The 13,463-nt window shown below is 38.3% G+C and overlaps 1 protein-coding gene across 3 annotated transcripts in view; it reads left to right on the forward strand.

The window, feature by feature from the left end:
• The window catches only part of LOC108430710 (potassium channel subfamily T member 2), a 34,954-nt gene continuing 21,491 nt past the window's right edge, over window positions 1-13,463 (forward strand). For all 3 annotated transcript variants that reach the window (XM_017703359.2, XM_037534247.1, XM_037534249.1), the window contains exons 1-9: window positions 1-95; window positions 2,606-2,685; window positions 4,040-4,109; window positions 5,642-5,682; window positions 6,104-6,144; window positions 6,869-6,928; window positions 8,364-8,438; window positions 9,522-9,605; window positions 10,825-10,919. In XM_017703359.2, coding sequence (XP_017558848.1) covers window positions 1-95; window positions 2,606-2,685; window positions 4,040-4,109; window positions 5,642-5,682; window positions 6,104-6,144; window positions 6,869-6,928; window positions 8,364-8,438; window positions 9,522-9,605; window positions 10,825-10,919 — 641 coding nt within the window. The remainder of the gene's footprint in view (window positions 96-2,605; window positions 2,686-4,039; window positions 4,110-5,641; window positions 5,683-6,103; window positions 6,145-6,868; window positions 6,929-8,363; window positions 8,439-9,521; window positions 9,606-10,824; window positions 10,920-13,463) is intronic.

Raw genomic sequence — 13,463 nt, forward strand, 5'->3', positions numbered from 1 at the left:
ATGGTTGATGGAGAAAACGAGGTGCCCCCCCTGCCCCCCAGATTCAGGTTCAGGGATCTGCTGCAAGGAGAACAGACCTGGCCAAACGAAGACAAGTAAGTGCTCTCCGCTTACGCTCCTCAATTACCGAGAACGATTGGCTTGTAAATGAGATGAATGGGATGTATTAGGACAGAGAGGAAAGCAATGCAACAAGTGAAATCTAAATGAATAAACACAGGAATTAATGCGTATTCCGTTCGTTGCTTAGTGACTTTATATAGTTAAAAATAAACGGCTCATAATTGACTGACAACGAACTGAAATTCTTCATGCTAGATGTTGAATTCTGATGGATTTGTAATAGCCTCGAAAGCAAAGCTTAGAAAAAAACATCATATCAATGCACCAAGAACGGTCAGTAGAGTTAGTAGTAATGATAACAACATAATAGTGTTTATAATATCAATGATTAGATCTTGCATATTGGGCACATGATACAAATCTATGCTGAGACAGCACTCAAGCTGTACTATCCATCCCCAGGGGCGTCACTAGAGACTTATTGGGCCTTTACTGATGGCGTGGGGGAGAGTTGGGGGATTTTTAATTTTAATTGTATTTTTAATGACCCCTAACTCTGTGTTTGTTATGAATATTTACAGTTTCAATAGACATAAAATGAATTTGTCGGAGTAGTATTTGGCAACCAGTAGATGCTGCCCCCTCTGATTGTGGCCAGAGAACTCCATTTACCTCATTTGTCCACAACACCTGCATCCAAAATGCCTCTGGCTGATCTTGATGTTGTTTTGCATATTTCGGACTTTGACTTTTGTGATGAGGTGATATCGCAGTGTGAAGGACCCTTGTGGTTTAACAGGTGAGCTGAGTCCAGATGCATTTGATGGCTGTCTGTTGGAATCTACTAGGAAACTAGTGGTCTGTAATTGTAACCATTAAGCCAGTTCCCATTGGAAAGCAAAGCCGTCAGGTTTTAATCCTAATAGTTCTTTCTTTCGTTTTTTCAGCAGGGATATCAATGAAATACTACTGAAGCAGAGCAATGCTGTCTCCTCCAGCTTAGATCCAGACTCGAGACGAGTACCTTATCAGATATGCTCCTTTAGCCCCGTCAACCTCCTTCAGCTTCTTTCTCGCCCATGTTTAGTAACACGCTATTTTTCATTAAACTCAAATTTACAAGAGCTCAAGGCTTCAGACAACCTGGACTGAAATCGTCTCACCTGGCTGGCGGTCAGGCAGAGCTGTGGCCTCTCCTGGGGGACTTCCATATGTCCATCTGTGGGTTGAGGGATCGAGGGATGTGAAATAGCATCATGACGAACTAAAATCCGTTTCCTTTCCACTGACATTGACTCACTGTCTGTTTGGATGGGATTAGCTTTCCACGGAGAGGTGTGGTAACGCCAACTGACCACAGGATATCTGTAATGTTTGTGATCTGTTCACTCTAAATGACAGAGATGGGAGCGGCTACTCGATTCACTCCAGAAAAGAGTAGGAAACACATCAAAGCATTTAGCCATCATTCTGTTTAGCCTACCCATCTATCTTGCTGTCTTGAAGGGGAATTCCACCAATTTTTCCCACATATCTGCTTAATTAAATAGTCCAGATGTAAACAGAGTCATTCTAAGTGGTTTGGTGTGAAACGCTTATTCTAGAGAAACTTGGCAAGTTAGAACTGTTCACAGTGGTGGTGATAGGAACTAGATATCCACCTCTAAAAGCTCCCTCACAGGAAGTGACTACATGATGAAATGGTTATGAATTCACTGCCAGATGTCTGGGACTATCCATTCATGGTGAAGGGATACATGCAGGGTGTTGTGAGGCAAAATAGTCCCCAAAGAAATTCTCCACTATTTTACCATCAAACATTCCATATAAAACTCAGAAGACTTGTGTATGTTCACTGGTGGTTTTGCATAGGAAGTAAATTCACCACCACTGTAAAGAAATCTGAACCATTTCACACAGAGCCACTCTGAGTGACTCTAAATGATTTAGTTGTCTGGAAATTGGTGGAATTCCCCTTTAATCATCATACGTTTGCCTCAGACTGTGTCAAGTTGTTAAGTAAACTCGAAGAGGTTGAGTACTCAGAGACGTAACTCCATACGCCAAACATGTCTTGGCTGAATGACTACATTTGGAGTAAAAGAGACAATAAATTGTGAAATTATTTTTTAATACTTCAGGTTACATACTGCTGCAGTGCGGTCAACTTCACATCGACTGCTCAGGATAAAGCATGCCTCAGCACTGTCCAGCCTGTAGGAGGAGAAAAGCCTCTGAGCCAAAAGTTTCTGTGATGTAGCAGCAGCGAGATCATCTGCAGTGTGTAAACAAGACCAGCAATAAGGTTGTGAGGTTGTGTTACTTCCACTCTCTGGCCACACATGCTGAAGTTATAAGGAGTGTTTCAAGCTATGTCTACTTTTTGAGTGAGGCACAATACAGGGCAGTCAATCAAAGTAGAAATCATTAACCTATACTAGCATTAAGAACATAAAAATGTACATATAAAAGTATGATTCTGTTTGATTAGCTGCTGCAGTTTAATGCACTGTTATTTTCTATTTCTCTTCTATTCCCACAGGGTGCAAGTTGAATTCTACACCAATGAGAACACTGTGAAAGAAAGACTCAAGCTGTTCTTCATCAAAAATCAAAGATCAAGTATGTCATGCTTTAGCTACAGTCTCAAATATGGGGCAAAAATTGATACAGCGGAGTATTGCAATATTTCGGGTGAAAAAAAGTATTGATAATGTGACGGGGAGCGAGGAGGCGGACACACGTCCTGAGATAAGCGACTTTTATCATGGGCAAATCCAGGGTCACGGTCAAAACGGTCCAGGGTCAATGAGCCAACACGGATAGATCGTGGACCAGACATGACATAAACCAGAATGAAACAAACAACACCAGTACAACCAACAACACAGACAGAGATTCAAACAAAGCAAACAACATGTCAATTGGACAGCACAATCAAAGACCAGCACTAGACTAATGAAAACACAGGGCTTAAATACAAGAGGGCTAACGAGGGTTCACAAGACACAGGTGGAAACACAGGTGAGAATAATCAGGGGAGGAGTCACCAAAACAAGGGGCCGGACTAGGAAACCAAAACAAATGCACATGGAAGATCAAAACACAACACGAACACATTGACAGGACTGGGAGGGGCCAATCGTGACAGATAAACAGAAGCCCATGTTTCCAGTGTCCAATAACTAATGTAGAATTTCTCTCCATGTGGTATAAACAAGGTTGTCCTATACTTGCTTACTTAGCTTCCTTAAGCTTTACCATCACCATTCATGAAGCTGGCGTGGTATGGCCCACCCACACAGAGGTGCCTTCACCGCGGCCACCTATCTCTGAGCAACCTAGCGGGTAAAAGCTAGCAACCAAGCGAAAGCAAAACCATTTGTCCAGCTGGCCGTTTGTACATTCCCTGGATGGACATCCAAGCAGCAAACTGAATAAGAAACTTCTTTATGCTTCTTTATGAGCTTATGTTATAAGCTATTGGACATGGTGGGGTCTGCACCACCAACTACATATGTAGAGCCCTATATTTTATGTCTCCTTGCCATTCAGTGTTGTGTATGAGTGACTTAATAGGCTCTCAATCAAGTGTGCTCTTTTAATTAATTAACCTTTTAATTCTGTTGGACAAATAGAACCCACTCAGTTTTGCCTAAACGTAAAGAAAGGTTGTAGTCTGAGATCTATACACCTTTTCTATCTTACCGAGCTGCTCCTGCAATCCTGATATCCTGAAACCAATAATGCAGAGCCATCAGAAATATTTATAACCACATACAGTCTTCATAACATTAACATGTAACAAGAACAACAAGGGTCCCAAAACATAGCCTTGAGGAACACCACTAGTGACCCCATGCATTTCGGATAAAATAACACCATTCTCCACAATCATAGAGCATCAAGTGACACCCAACTCTAACTGTTTTGTTACAGATTTGTTAAAAGAAACATTCCTTTTTTCTCTTTTTAGGTCTCCGAATACGTTTTTTCCACTTCTCTCTCAAGCTGCTGAGCTGCTTTTTGTACATATGTCGAGTGCTGTATGACTGTGGGCCTAGACGACCATGGTAGGTAACCTATTCACTGAGCTGGAAAATAGCAGCGGGTTGGTTGTGGGTTTGTGCATCTTCTGCTAGTGCTGATCTTCTAGGGCGTATTGCAGGAGGTGATTTCCACGTGACGTTTTTGTTTGAGCCTCAGAGGGAATAGTGGTTTTGGAAGTAATGGATCTGAGTAATTCTAATGAACCCACAGTTTTGATTGGCGGAGATGAGAAAGCCTGCTGCTCATGAAAACCAACCATTCTAACTGGATCAACCACCATTAAAGCTCTTTGCTTGAGACGTTCCTGAAAGTCACTGAGTGAATCAGCTCAACCACATCACTGCTGGCCACTTTATCAGAAACAGATCTCTTGAAGTTCCATCTGGCTGGTGTACAGTTAGAGATTGTTGCTCATCTGTTTATGAACAGTTTGTGGTGTCCTGTAGCCTGGAGATCTCAAACTCAAATTACATGGGGGCCACTAGCAAGGTGGTCTTCTTCAAGGGTAGCCAGTTGAAAAAATGTTTAAATATGAAATTTCAACTACATAAAGTGGACGTTTTATTCCAAGGTATGAGTTTTAACTACATAACATTTACATTCATTTAAGTACATCTTAGTGTTCCTTAGCAATTCTTCTATAACTACAAGCTAATATTTTAGTGATTGTATAACATTCGTGCTAGACAATACAGCATTCTTGGTCACCAGCAAAACCAACATATATTTTGGACGCTGGTCTGCTGGTCAACCAGTGTGACCATCCTGGGTGACCAGTTAAACCAGCACCAGCCCAGCATAAACGTGTTAAACCTGCTTTTCAGCAGTGTTTAGGTACAGAATACTTACAGTAAACATTAAACAATTGATAAACTTGTCGTGTGATATAGACTTGAATGTGGAATCCAAGTGTGTAGGTGTTTCTAATAAAGTGGCCAGAGACTGGAAGTACAAAGTTGGTGTTTCTAATAAATAAAGTAAGTGTTTCCAATAAACTGGCAAGTGAGTGGAAAAATTTAAGGTAGGTGTTTCTTAAAAAGTGGCCGTTGAGTAATCTTGAGTAAAAGTTGAGTTTTTTCTGAATGAAGCTGATAAATGAAATGCTCATTTGTGTAATGTGTTATTTGAGAGAACGCTGTTTTCTCTTTAATGTATGTTTTTCTTTTTGTTTTTAATCTCCGCAGCCTGGCTTGCCAAAATTACACCCTATTTGGGACAGACTGGTAAGTATTGATTATATATATATATGTATATATATATAGATCAATTGAAAATGGGATATTGTGATCATAAATATGCCCTGGCAGGGTAAGTAAAACTCCCTTTGTGACAGGGCTCCGATAATTTGGGTGGAACATGGTCTCCAAGTGCATAGCCATAGAGCTAACGTAGCTAGCTTTGTATCTTCTGAAACTGAGAAATACAAAAGTTAAAAAATTAAAAAATGCTGAAATTAAAAAAAAAAAATTCAGATCACATTTTATTGCAATTAATCTGTTTTTTGTTGCGGTCATTTTCTGCCAGTAAGAATGCGAAGCTCAGAAAGTAATGAGTGGCAGCACAAGGTGGGTGTTTCTAATAAAATGGCCGGTTATTGGAAGTACGAGGTGGGTGTTTCTAATGAATAAGGCAGGTGTTTCCAATAAAGTGGCCAATGAGTGGAAGTGGATAGAAGTTCAAGGTGGGTGTTTCTAATAAAGTGCTCAGCGAATAATCTTTAGTGGGCCCAAGTCTTTTCTAAACAAAGCTGTGATGAGAGAAATGCTTGGTTGTTTAATGTGTTAGTTGAGAGAACGCTGCTTTAATTTACTTTAATGTATATATTTTAATGTTTCTTTATCTCCACAGCCCAGTTTTCCAAAATTACACCATGTTTGGGATAGACTGGTAAGTATTGATAATTGAGATTGAAAATGGAATATGTGGTAGCTTGTGAACATAAATGTATCCTTGGAGCATCATTGAAACTCCCTTTGTGGCAGGGCTCCAGTAATTTGGGTGGACCGTGGTGTTGAACTATGGGCTCTGCAGGTAAAATCAGATAAATGAAAGCATTCTTGAGGTGTAACTGCTTCAGCATTGGATGTTGTGCCCCAAAAGGAGGACACAGCACTTTAATTGAACCCTACTGCATAACGTTAACATAACCACGCCATAAAGGAGCTTCTTCCCACAAGCCATCACTCACTTGAACAGTTAAAATATCACACAAAACAATTCCAGCTTCAAACTGCACTTCTAGATACACTCGTATACAGTATCACTCCATCCTCTGGAACTGCTGCCCAAACCAATGTTTGTTCTAGCATCTTCTCACCTGCCATACCTCCCCTCACTGACCCCTTTCCCTGCCACCATACACCCTTTAACTGCTGCTGCACTCAGCACTTTAACTTTAGACTCATACATTTATTTCACTTTATTTTGTATTTATTTGATCTTATTCCCTGTTTGTGAATGTCTGTCTAGTGCTGTGCTCTGTGAGCTCCTGTAACCAGAACCAAATTCCTCGTAATTGTACAGCAGACCTGGCCAATAAAGCTTGATTCTGATAAACCTGTCACAGCGGATGTCTCAGTATTTGATGTTATGGCAGTTTATGTCCTGATCATTTATACTCCAGCTAGCCATCAAGACATCAAACATTATGACATGTGCATTGACATGGTTATGGCATGGTTATGTCAGTGTCATGAAGCAGGGTTCAAAAAGCGTGTTACATAGAAAATCATCTCTGTATCTGTGTCGTCTTCAGGTGTCTGTTGCAGTTGTATGTCTGTCTGAGACGCTGTTGCTAACCTACCTAAGTTACAAGGTAAGAGTTTTTATCCCCTGTTTGCCGTCTGGACTCTGTGTTGTCACTGTTATACCGTTTTATGCAAAAGTTTGGGCACCCTTGGTCAGATTTGATTTTCCAGTTTAAATTCAGTTTTTCACTTTTGAAGTTAATGTGACGTGGGAAAAGGTTAAGGCAAATTTTATATTGTATATCAGGCTCCTCAGGGAACCGAAATCTGTTTAATGAAGTTGGTCTTTTTCTTGCAGGCAAACAGTAAACATGGACTAAGTTTAACCTTTGAATAATGTTCCAGTGACCATAAGTGATGATATATTTCACCACATTTCTCTCCTCTCCATGTAATATGGGCGGTCCTAATTTTGGGTAATGCTTCCATAAGCATTCCCCTGACCAATCACAAGGCCTTGTCTCTGGCCCCGCCCACACAGAACAGTTTCGGAGTCAGAGAAGCTTAGAAAGCCAAAGTTAGCCTGTCTGTAGCTGCCTGCCACCCTTTCGTTTATCCGTACACAAGCGTTGTTCGTCGTCTGTTCCTTCATTCATGCATCGCTTTATTTGTCCGTTTGTCCGTCTGTACATCTGACCTTTTTTCGTCCACATAAAAGCTGGATAATGATTTTAGTGTCCACAGTAAGGGGCAGTCATGGGCTGGAGGTTAGGGAACCAGCCTTGTGATCGGAAGGCCGCTGGTTTGATTCCCTGAGCTGACAGTAAGTGACTGAAGTCCCCTTGAGCAAGACACCTAACCCCCAGCTTCTCCCTGGGCGCTGTGGATAGGGCTGCCCGCCCCTTTGGGCAAGTGTGCTCACTGCCCCCTAGTGTGTGTTCTCACTAGTGTGTATGTGGTGTTTTGCTGCGCGGATGGGTTAAATGCAGGGGTGCAATTTCCCTGTTGTGGGACTAATAAGGGTCACTTCATTTAATTTTCATATTTAGGTCTGTATCTGGGTGGAGCAAGGAGTGTTGGACAGAGAGCTGTCAATCAAGCTGCTCATTAGCCACCCCCACACAGTTTTCAGATCTGATGGGCAGTTTTTAAGCTGTGTTTTATCATATTTATATCATAACTTTTTTATTCAAACTTTGCTGGACGTTTAATATGACACTCAAGTTTAATATCATACACACATTTTTAATGTTTAACTCTGAGTTTGCTGAGTCTTTAAACTTCACAAATGAACAGAAATTTTGCACTAAAATTTTTTAGGACAAAGGTCATATTGAGGTGTGTTCTCTGTAGAGTATGTGTTCACTTCTTTTCACCAACAAATCAACGAAACATGCCCACTGACCAGCGGTGGTCAAATGTTTAGATACTGCAAAAGGAGAGTAAGTTCAGTGAACTGCTTGTAGAACTCAGTGTATTTTTTAATAACTTCAGGTTAAAACTTAGAACATGGTTTGAATTGAAAGATGATGATGACCTGGGCTGTGTGTCCTTCTGGATTAGGGGAACATGTGGGAGCAGATACTTCACATAACGTTCCTCCTGGAGATCATCAACACGGTGCCCTTTCTGATAACGGTACATTCACCTTCTGATCTAAATGTTCACTGTAATGCATTTCTGAAGTAGGATCTCACCAATCACCAGTATGAAACTCTATTTTTGGCCAAAATGCACACTGATTTTAAAGGAGTGAAAATTCCGATAACTCATAATATTCGCTGACATCATTTCATATTTAAAGATTATATTTAACTTTTAATTTGATATGTGTTGTTTTTAAATTGTCACACTTATTAAACTCAAATAAAAAGTAGAAACTCCCAGTAAATAATGTAAAATATTACAATAATGTAAATATTGTAGCAGTGTGGGCAGAGTTTCTAAAATTATTAGCAGTTTTACTTTCTGTTAATTACCTATTGTTTCTCTTCTTCATAAATCATATTGAGTTTTGGCTATTATCAGACAGCTGATATATCAGGCTCTGTTCTGAAAGGGCTTGGATTATAGCCTGTATATTCAATTTCTCCAAAATTCTAAGTGATAAAAGAACAAATAGGAAAGGCTGACATTTCAACAGCTTGTTTTTTTTGAAAGCATCATTCAGTCAACGGTGTGTTATCTTTGTCAAGAACTTTTTCACAGGTGAGGAATTTTTTTTCTCAAAATAACTTATTTACTTGAAATGTAACAACTCATTATTTCATTATAGCATCTAAAAATTCTCAAGAAACAAGTCATTATTTCAACATTCCAAGTCAACAAGAATTTTTTTAGTAACTCATTGTTTTGAGATGCTAAATCAACATAAAAAGTATGTATTAATTCTGAGACACTAATCAATATTTTGAAAAACATAATTCATTATTTTCAGATTCTAAGTCAATGTTTTGAGGTACTATGTCAAAATATTGAGAAAATAAATCATTGGTTTGTGATCTTAAGTCGATATTTTGAAGACATAAATCATTGTTTTGAGATACTAAGTCAGTACTTTGAGAAAGTCATTATTTTGAGATGCTATGTCAATATTTTGAGCAAGCATGTAATTATCTTGAGATGCTAAGTGTAATCTAGCCTTACTGAAACCTCATACCTGTATTCCTCACCAGAAATGTTCATAAAATCATTTTTCAAACCCTCCGTTTTCTCCTGCAGCTTTTCTACTTTCCTCTTCATAATCTATTCGTCCCTGTGTTCCTCAACTGCTGGCTGGCCAAACATACACTGGAAAACATGATAGTGAGTGCAGTAGATTAACAGATCAAGTATTTGATGTGTAAACTCTGCCTTTGCTCTGAATAACAGTGTTAGGCATATTGTCTGTAGTGCTGTTAGTTTTAAAGCATTTTTACAGTGTATTCAATAATGCAGTATTGACTACAGTCAGAAATTGGCTGATAATTAACCCAATGATAACACTTCAAAAGTCATAATCGTCCAAGGAAAATTCTGAGCATATTCAGTACAGTTTAAATGTCCTGATGAGTTGAATGTAAAATTCTGAAAATATAATATTTCCATATTCCTCTATAACAATAAAAAACACCTTGTGTTTTCTGTTGTATGTAAAGCACCTGAATGTGGCTTTGGACCTCAAGCAATTTCACACAAGCATGTGTAGCAGTCTAAGGTTTCTCCACAAGCAAACCACTTTGTGTGCATCATTCACCCACACTATGAACCCACACCAGAAGGAGCTAAGGAGCTTGTGAATGCATGTGCTGGCAGCACTGACTGTACACTGTGTATGATATACCCCCTGGTATTAGGGGGGTCCCATGTTGGCTCACTAATCCAGCATTGGCTAGCTGCTCACTTGCCACAGGGCCTCCGAGGCTAGCTTTAATTCAGTCTTTTCGCCAATCTCTTGGGAAAACTGGGCATGTTTTCAGACTTCCAAATATGTTATGGAATATTAGAAAGTTTTTCATATGTATCCCAGGCATAGTTACAGTTGCTAGGTGATTAAGGATCATCTGGGTGATCCAGTTTGCTATAGTGCCACCCTGAGGCAGACCAGTGCCATACCTCTAGTTAATCAGAATACCAAAGACAGAGGCTCTCTGGTTGTGGAAGAAGCTAAACAATGAGCTTTCACTTAATTTTTATTTGAGCATTTATTTTTCCTTCATGCACAGCATAACATTGTGATATTTTGATTTTCAGAGACCCCCAGAATTTTCTTTTTGAGACATTTAAGGGGTCCAAGAAGTTAATTAGAGGTTCTGGACCCCCCAGGATCCCCTGTATTACGCACCTTGACTGTAGACATATATGTTACACATGATCTGTAGACTGGTTTGCAGTCACAAGAGCAAGAGGTGAAAAGGTTGCTCAGGAAAAGATGCTGAGTTAGTGGTTCCTTTTAAGATTATAAAATAATTCTTCATGCATTTGTATTGTTACTCCCACCCCTGAAGTGGCCTCAATTCATCTGATTCTCTGTTTGTACTTCCAGAATGATTTTCATCGTGTTATACAGCGGACGCAGTCAGCCATGTTCAATCAGGTCCTGATCCTGATCTCCACGCTCCTGTGCCTCATATTCACCTGGTGAGTGGCCAGCAAAGACCACCAACAACCAGGTGACCAGTAAATAGTCTGAACATCCTGGGTTGCCAGTTGCTTTGAAGCACATGACTTTTAGAGTCATGCAGCAGACAAATTTGAAGCACATGTGTCGCACTAGACATTAAACTAGACTTACAAAATTGAGAAAAATGTAGTTTTACCAGCATAAAGGTTTTCATCTACCATTGTACTGTTGTTATTCGTAGTTATTAGTAGTTCTCTTCGTACATAGTTTTTGATCAATTAAGTGAATTGTGATAGCAATGGGGGTTTTTGGCAAAGCAGAGTAGTTAAATCTGCGTCTTCAGAGGATTGTCCTGATAATTCAGTTTGATTTGTATTTTATTAATTATAACATACATTAGACTAATTAAAAATGAATACCATACATTGGTACTTTTTACAAAGCCAATGTTGCTTTTAAAATTCTATAAGAAGAAGTAATATGTATATTAATAATATGTACATACATATACTGTATATATGTATGCATTACCATTGTCTTTACTAAAGAACTATGATTGATTGGTTGATTAGGATTGATTGTTTTTTAGGTGATTTTTTAGGGTTGGTTGTTTTTTAGGTGATTTATTAGAGCTGGTGGTATTTTAGGTGATTTATTAGGGTTGGTAGTTTTTTTAGGTGATTTATTAGTGCTGGTGGTATTTTAGGTGATTTATTAGGGTTGGTAGTTTTTTTAGGTGATTTATTAGAGCTGGTGGTATTTTAGGTGATTTATTAGGGTTGGTAGTTTTTTTAGGTGGTTTATTAGTACTGGTGGTATTTTAGGTGATTTATTAGGGTTGGTAGTTTTTTTAGGTGATTTATTAGAGCTGGTTGTATTTTAGGTGATTTATTAGGGTTGGTAGTTTTTTTAGGTGATTTATTAGTGCTGGTGGTATTTTAGGTGATTTATTAGGGTTGGTAGTTTTTTTAGGTGATTTATTAGGGTTGGTAGTTTTTTTAGGTGATTTATTAGTGCTGGTGGTATTTTAGGTGATTTATTAGGGTTGGTAGTTTTTTTAGGTGATTTATTAGAGCTGGTGGTATTTTAGGTGATTTATTAGGGTTGGTAGTTTTTTTAGGTGATTTATTAGAGCTGGTGGTATTTTAGGTGATTTATTAGGGTTGGTAGTTTTTTTAGGTGATTTATTAGAGCTGGTGGTATTTTAGGTGATTTATTAGGGTTGGTAGTTTTTTTAGGTGATTTATTAGTGCTGGTGGTATTTTAGGTGATTTATTAGAGCTGGTTGTATTTTAGGTGATTTATTAGGGTTGGTAGTTTTTTTAGGTGATTTATTAGAGCTGGTTGTATTTTAGGTGATTTATTAGGGTTGGTAGTTTTTTTAGGTGATTTATTAGTGCTGGTGGTATTTTAGGTGATTTATTAGGGTTGGTAGTTTTTTTAGGTGATTTATTAGGGTTGGTAGTTTTTTTAGGTGATTTATTAGTGCTGGTGGTATTTTAGGTGATTTATTAGGGTTGGTAGTTTTTTTAGGTGATTTATTAGTGCTGGTGGTATTTTAGGTGATTTATTAGGGTTGGTAGTTTTTTTAGGTGATTTATTAGAGCTGGTGGTATTTTAGGTGATTTATTAGGGTTGGTAGTTTTTTTAGGTGATTTATTAGAGCTGGTGGTATTTTAGGTGATTTATTAGGGTTGGTAGTTTTTTTAGGTGATTTATTAGTGCTGGTGGTATTTTAGGTGATTTATTAGGGTTGGTAGTTTTTTTAGGTGATTTATTAGTGCTGGTGGTATTTTAGGTGATTTATTAGAGCTGGTGGTATTTTAGGTGATTTATTAGGGTTGGTAGTTTTTTTAGGTGATTTATTAGTGCTGGTGGTATTTTAGGTGATTTATTAGGGTTGGTAGTTTTTTTAGGTGATTTATTAGAGCTGGTGGTATTTTAGGTGATTTATTAGGGTTGGTAGTTTTTTTAGGTGATTTATTAGAGCTGGTGGTATTTTAGGTGATTTATTAGGGTTGGTAGTTTTTTTAGGTGATTTATTAGTGCTGGTGGTATTTTAGGTGATTTATTAGGGTTGGTAGTTTTTTTAGGTGATTTATTAGTGCTGGTGGTATTTTAGGTGATTTATTAGAGCTGGTGGTATTTTAGGTGATTTATTAGGGTTGGTAGTTTTTTTAGGTGATTTATTAGAGCTGGTGGTATTTTAGGTGATTTATTAGGGTTGGTAGTTTTTTTAGGTGATTTATTAGAGCTGGTGGTATTTTAGGTGATTTATTAGGGTTGGTAGTTTTTTTAGGTGATTTATTAGAGCTGGTGGTATTTTAGGTGATTTATTAGGGTTGGTGGTTTTTTCAGTCAAATGAACTGTCATGAAGACTTTATAGTTTTAATTAAATGCAGTGTGGTGAGATATGCAAATTTTGAGGCATACAAATTGTGGTAGAGTAGATTAAAACGTTAACTGTAATAAAAACTGAAATACAATTAAAATAAAATTTACATTCAAATGAACCAATGCCATAGTTTGACTTACAAACTGAAAATATGTTAACATTTCA

This window comes from Pygocentrus nattereri, chromosome 2 (genome assembly GCF_015220715.1).
Source record: "Pygocentrus nattereri isolate fPygNat1 chromosome 2, fPygNat1.pri, whole genome shotgun sequence".
Classification (NCBI taxonomy): domain Eukaryota; kingdom Metazoa; phylum Chordata; class Actinopteri; order Characiformes; family Serrasalmidae; genus Pygocentrus; species Pygocentrus nattereri.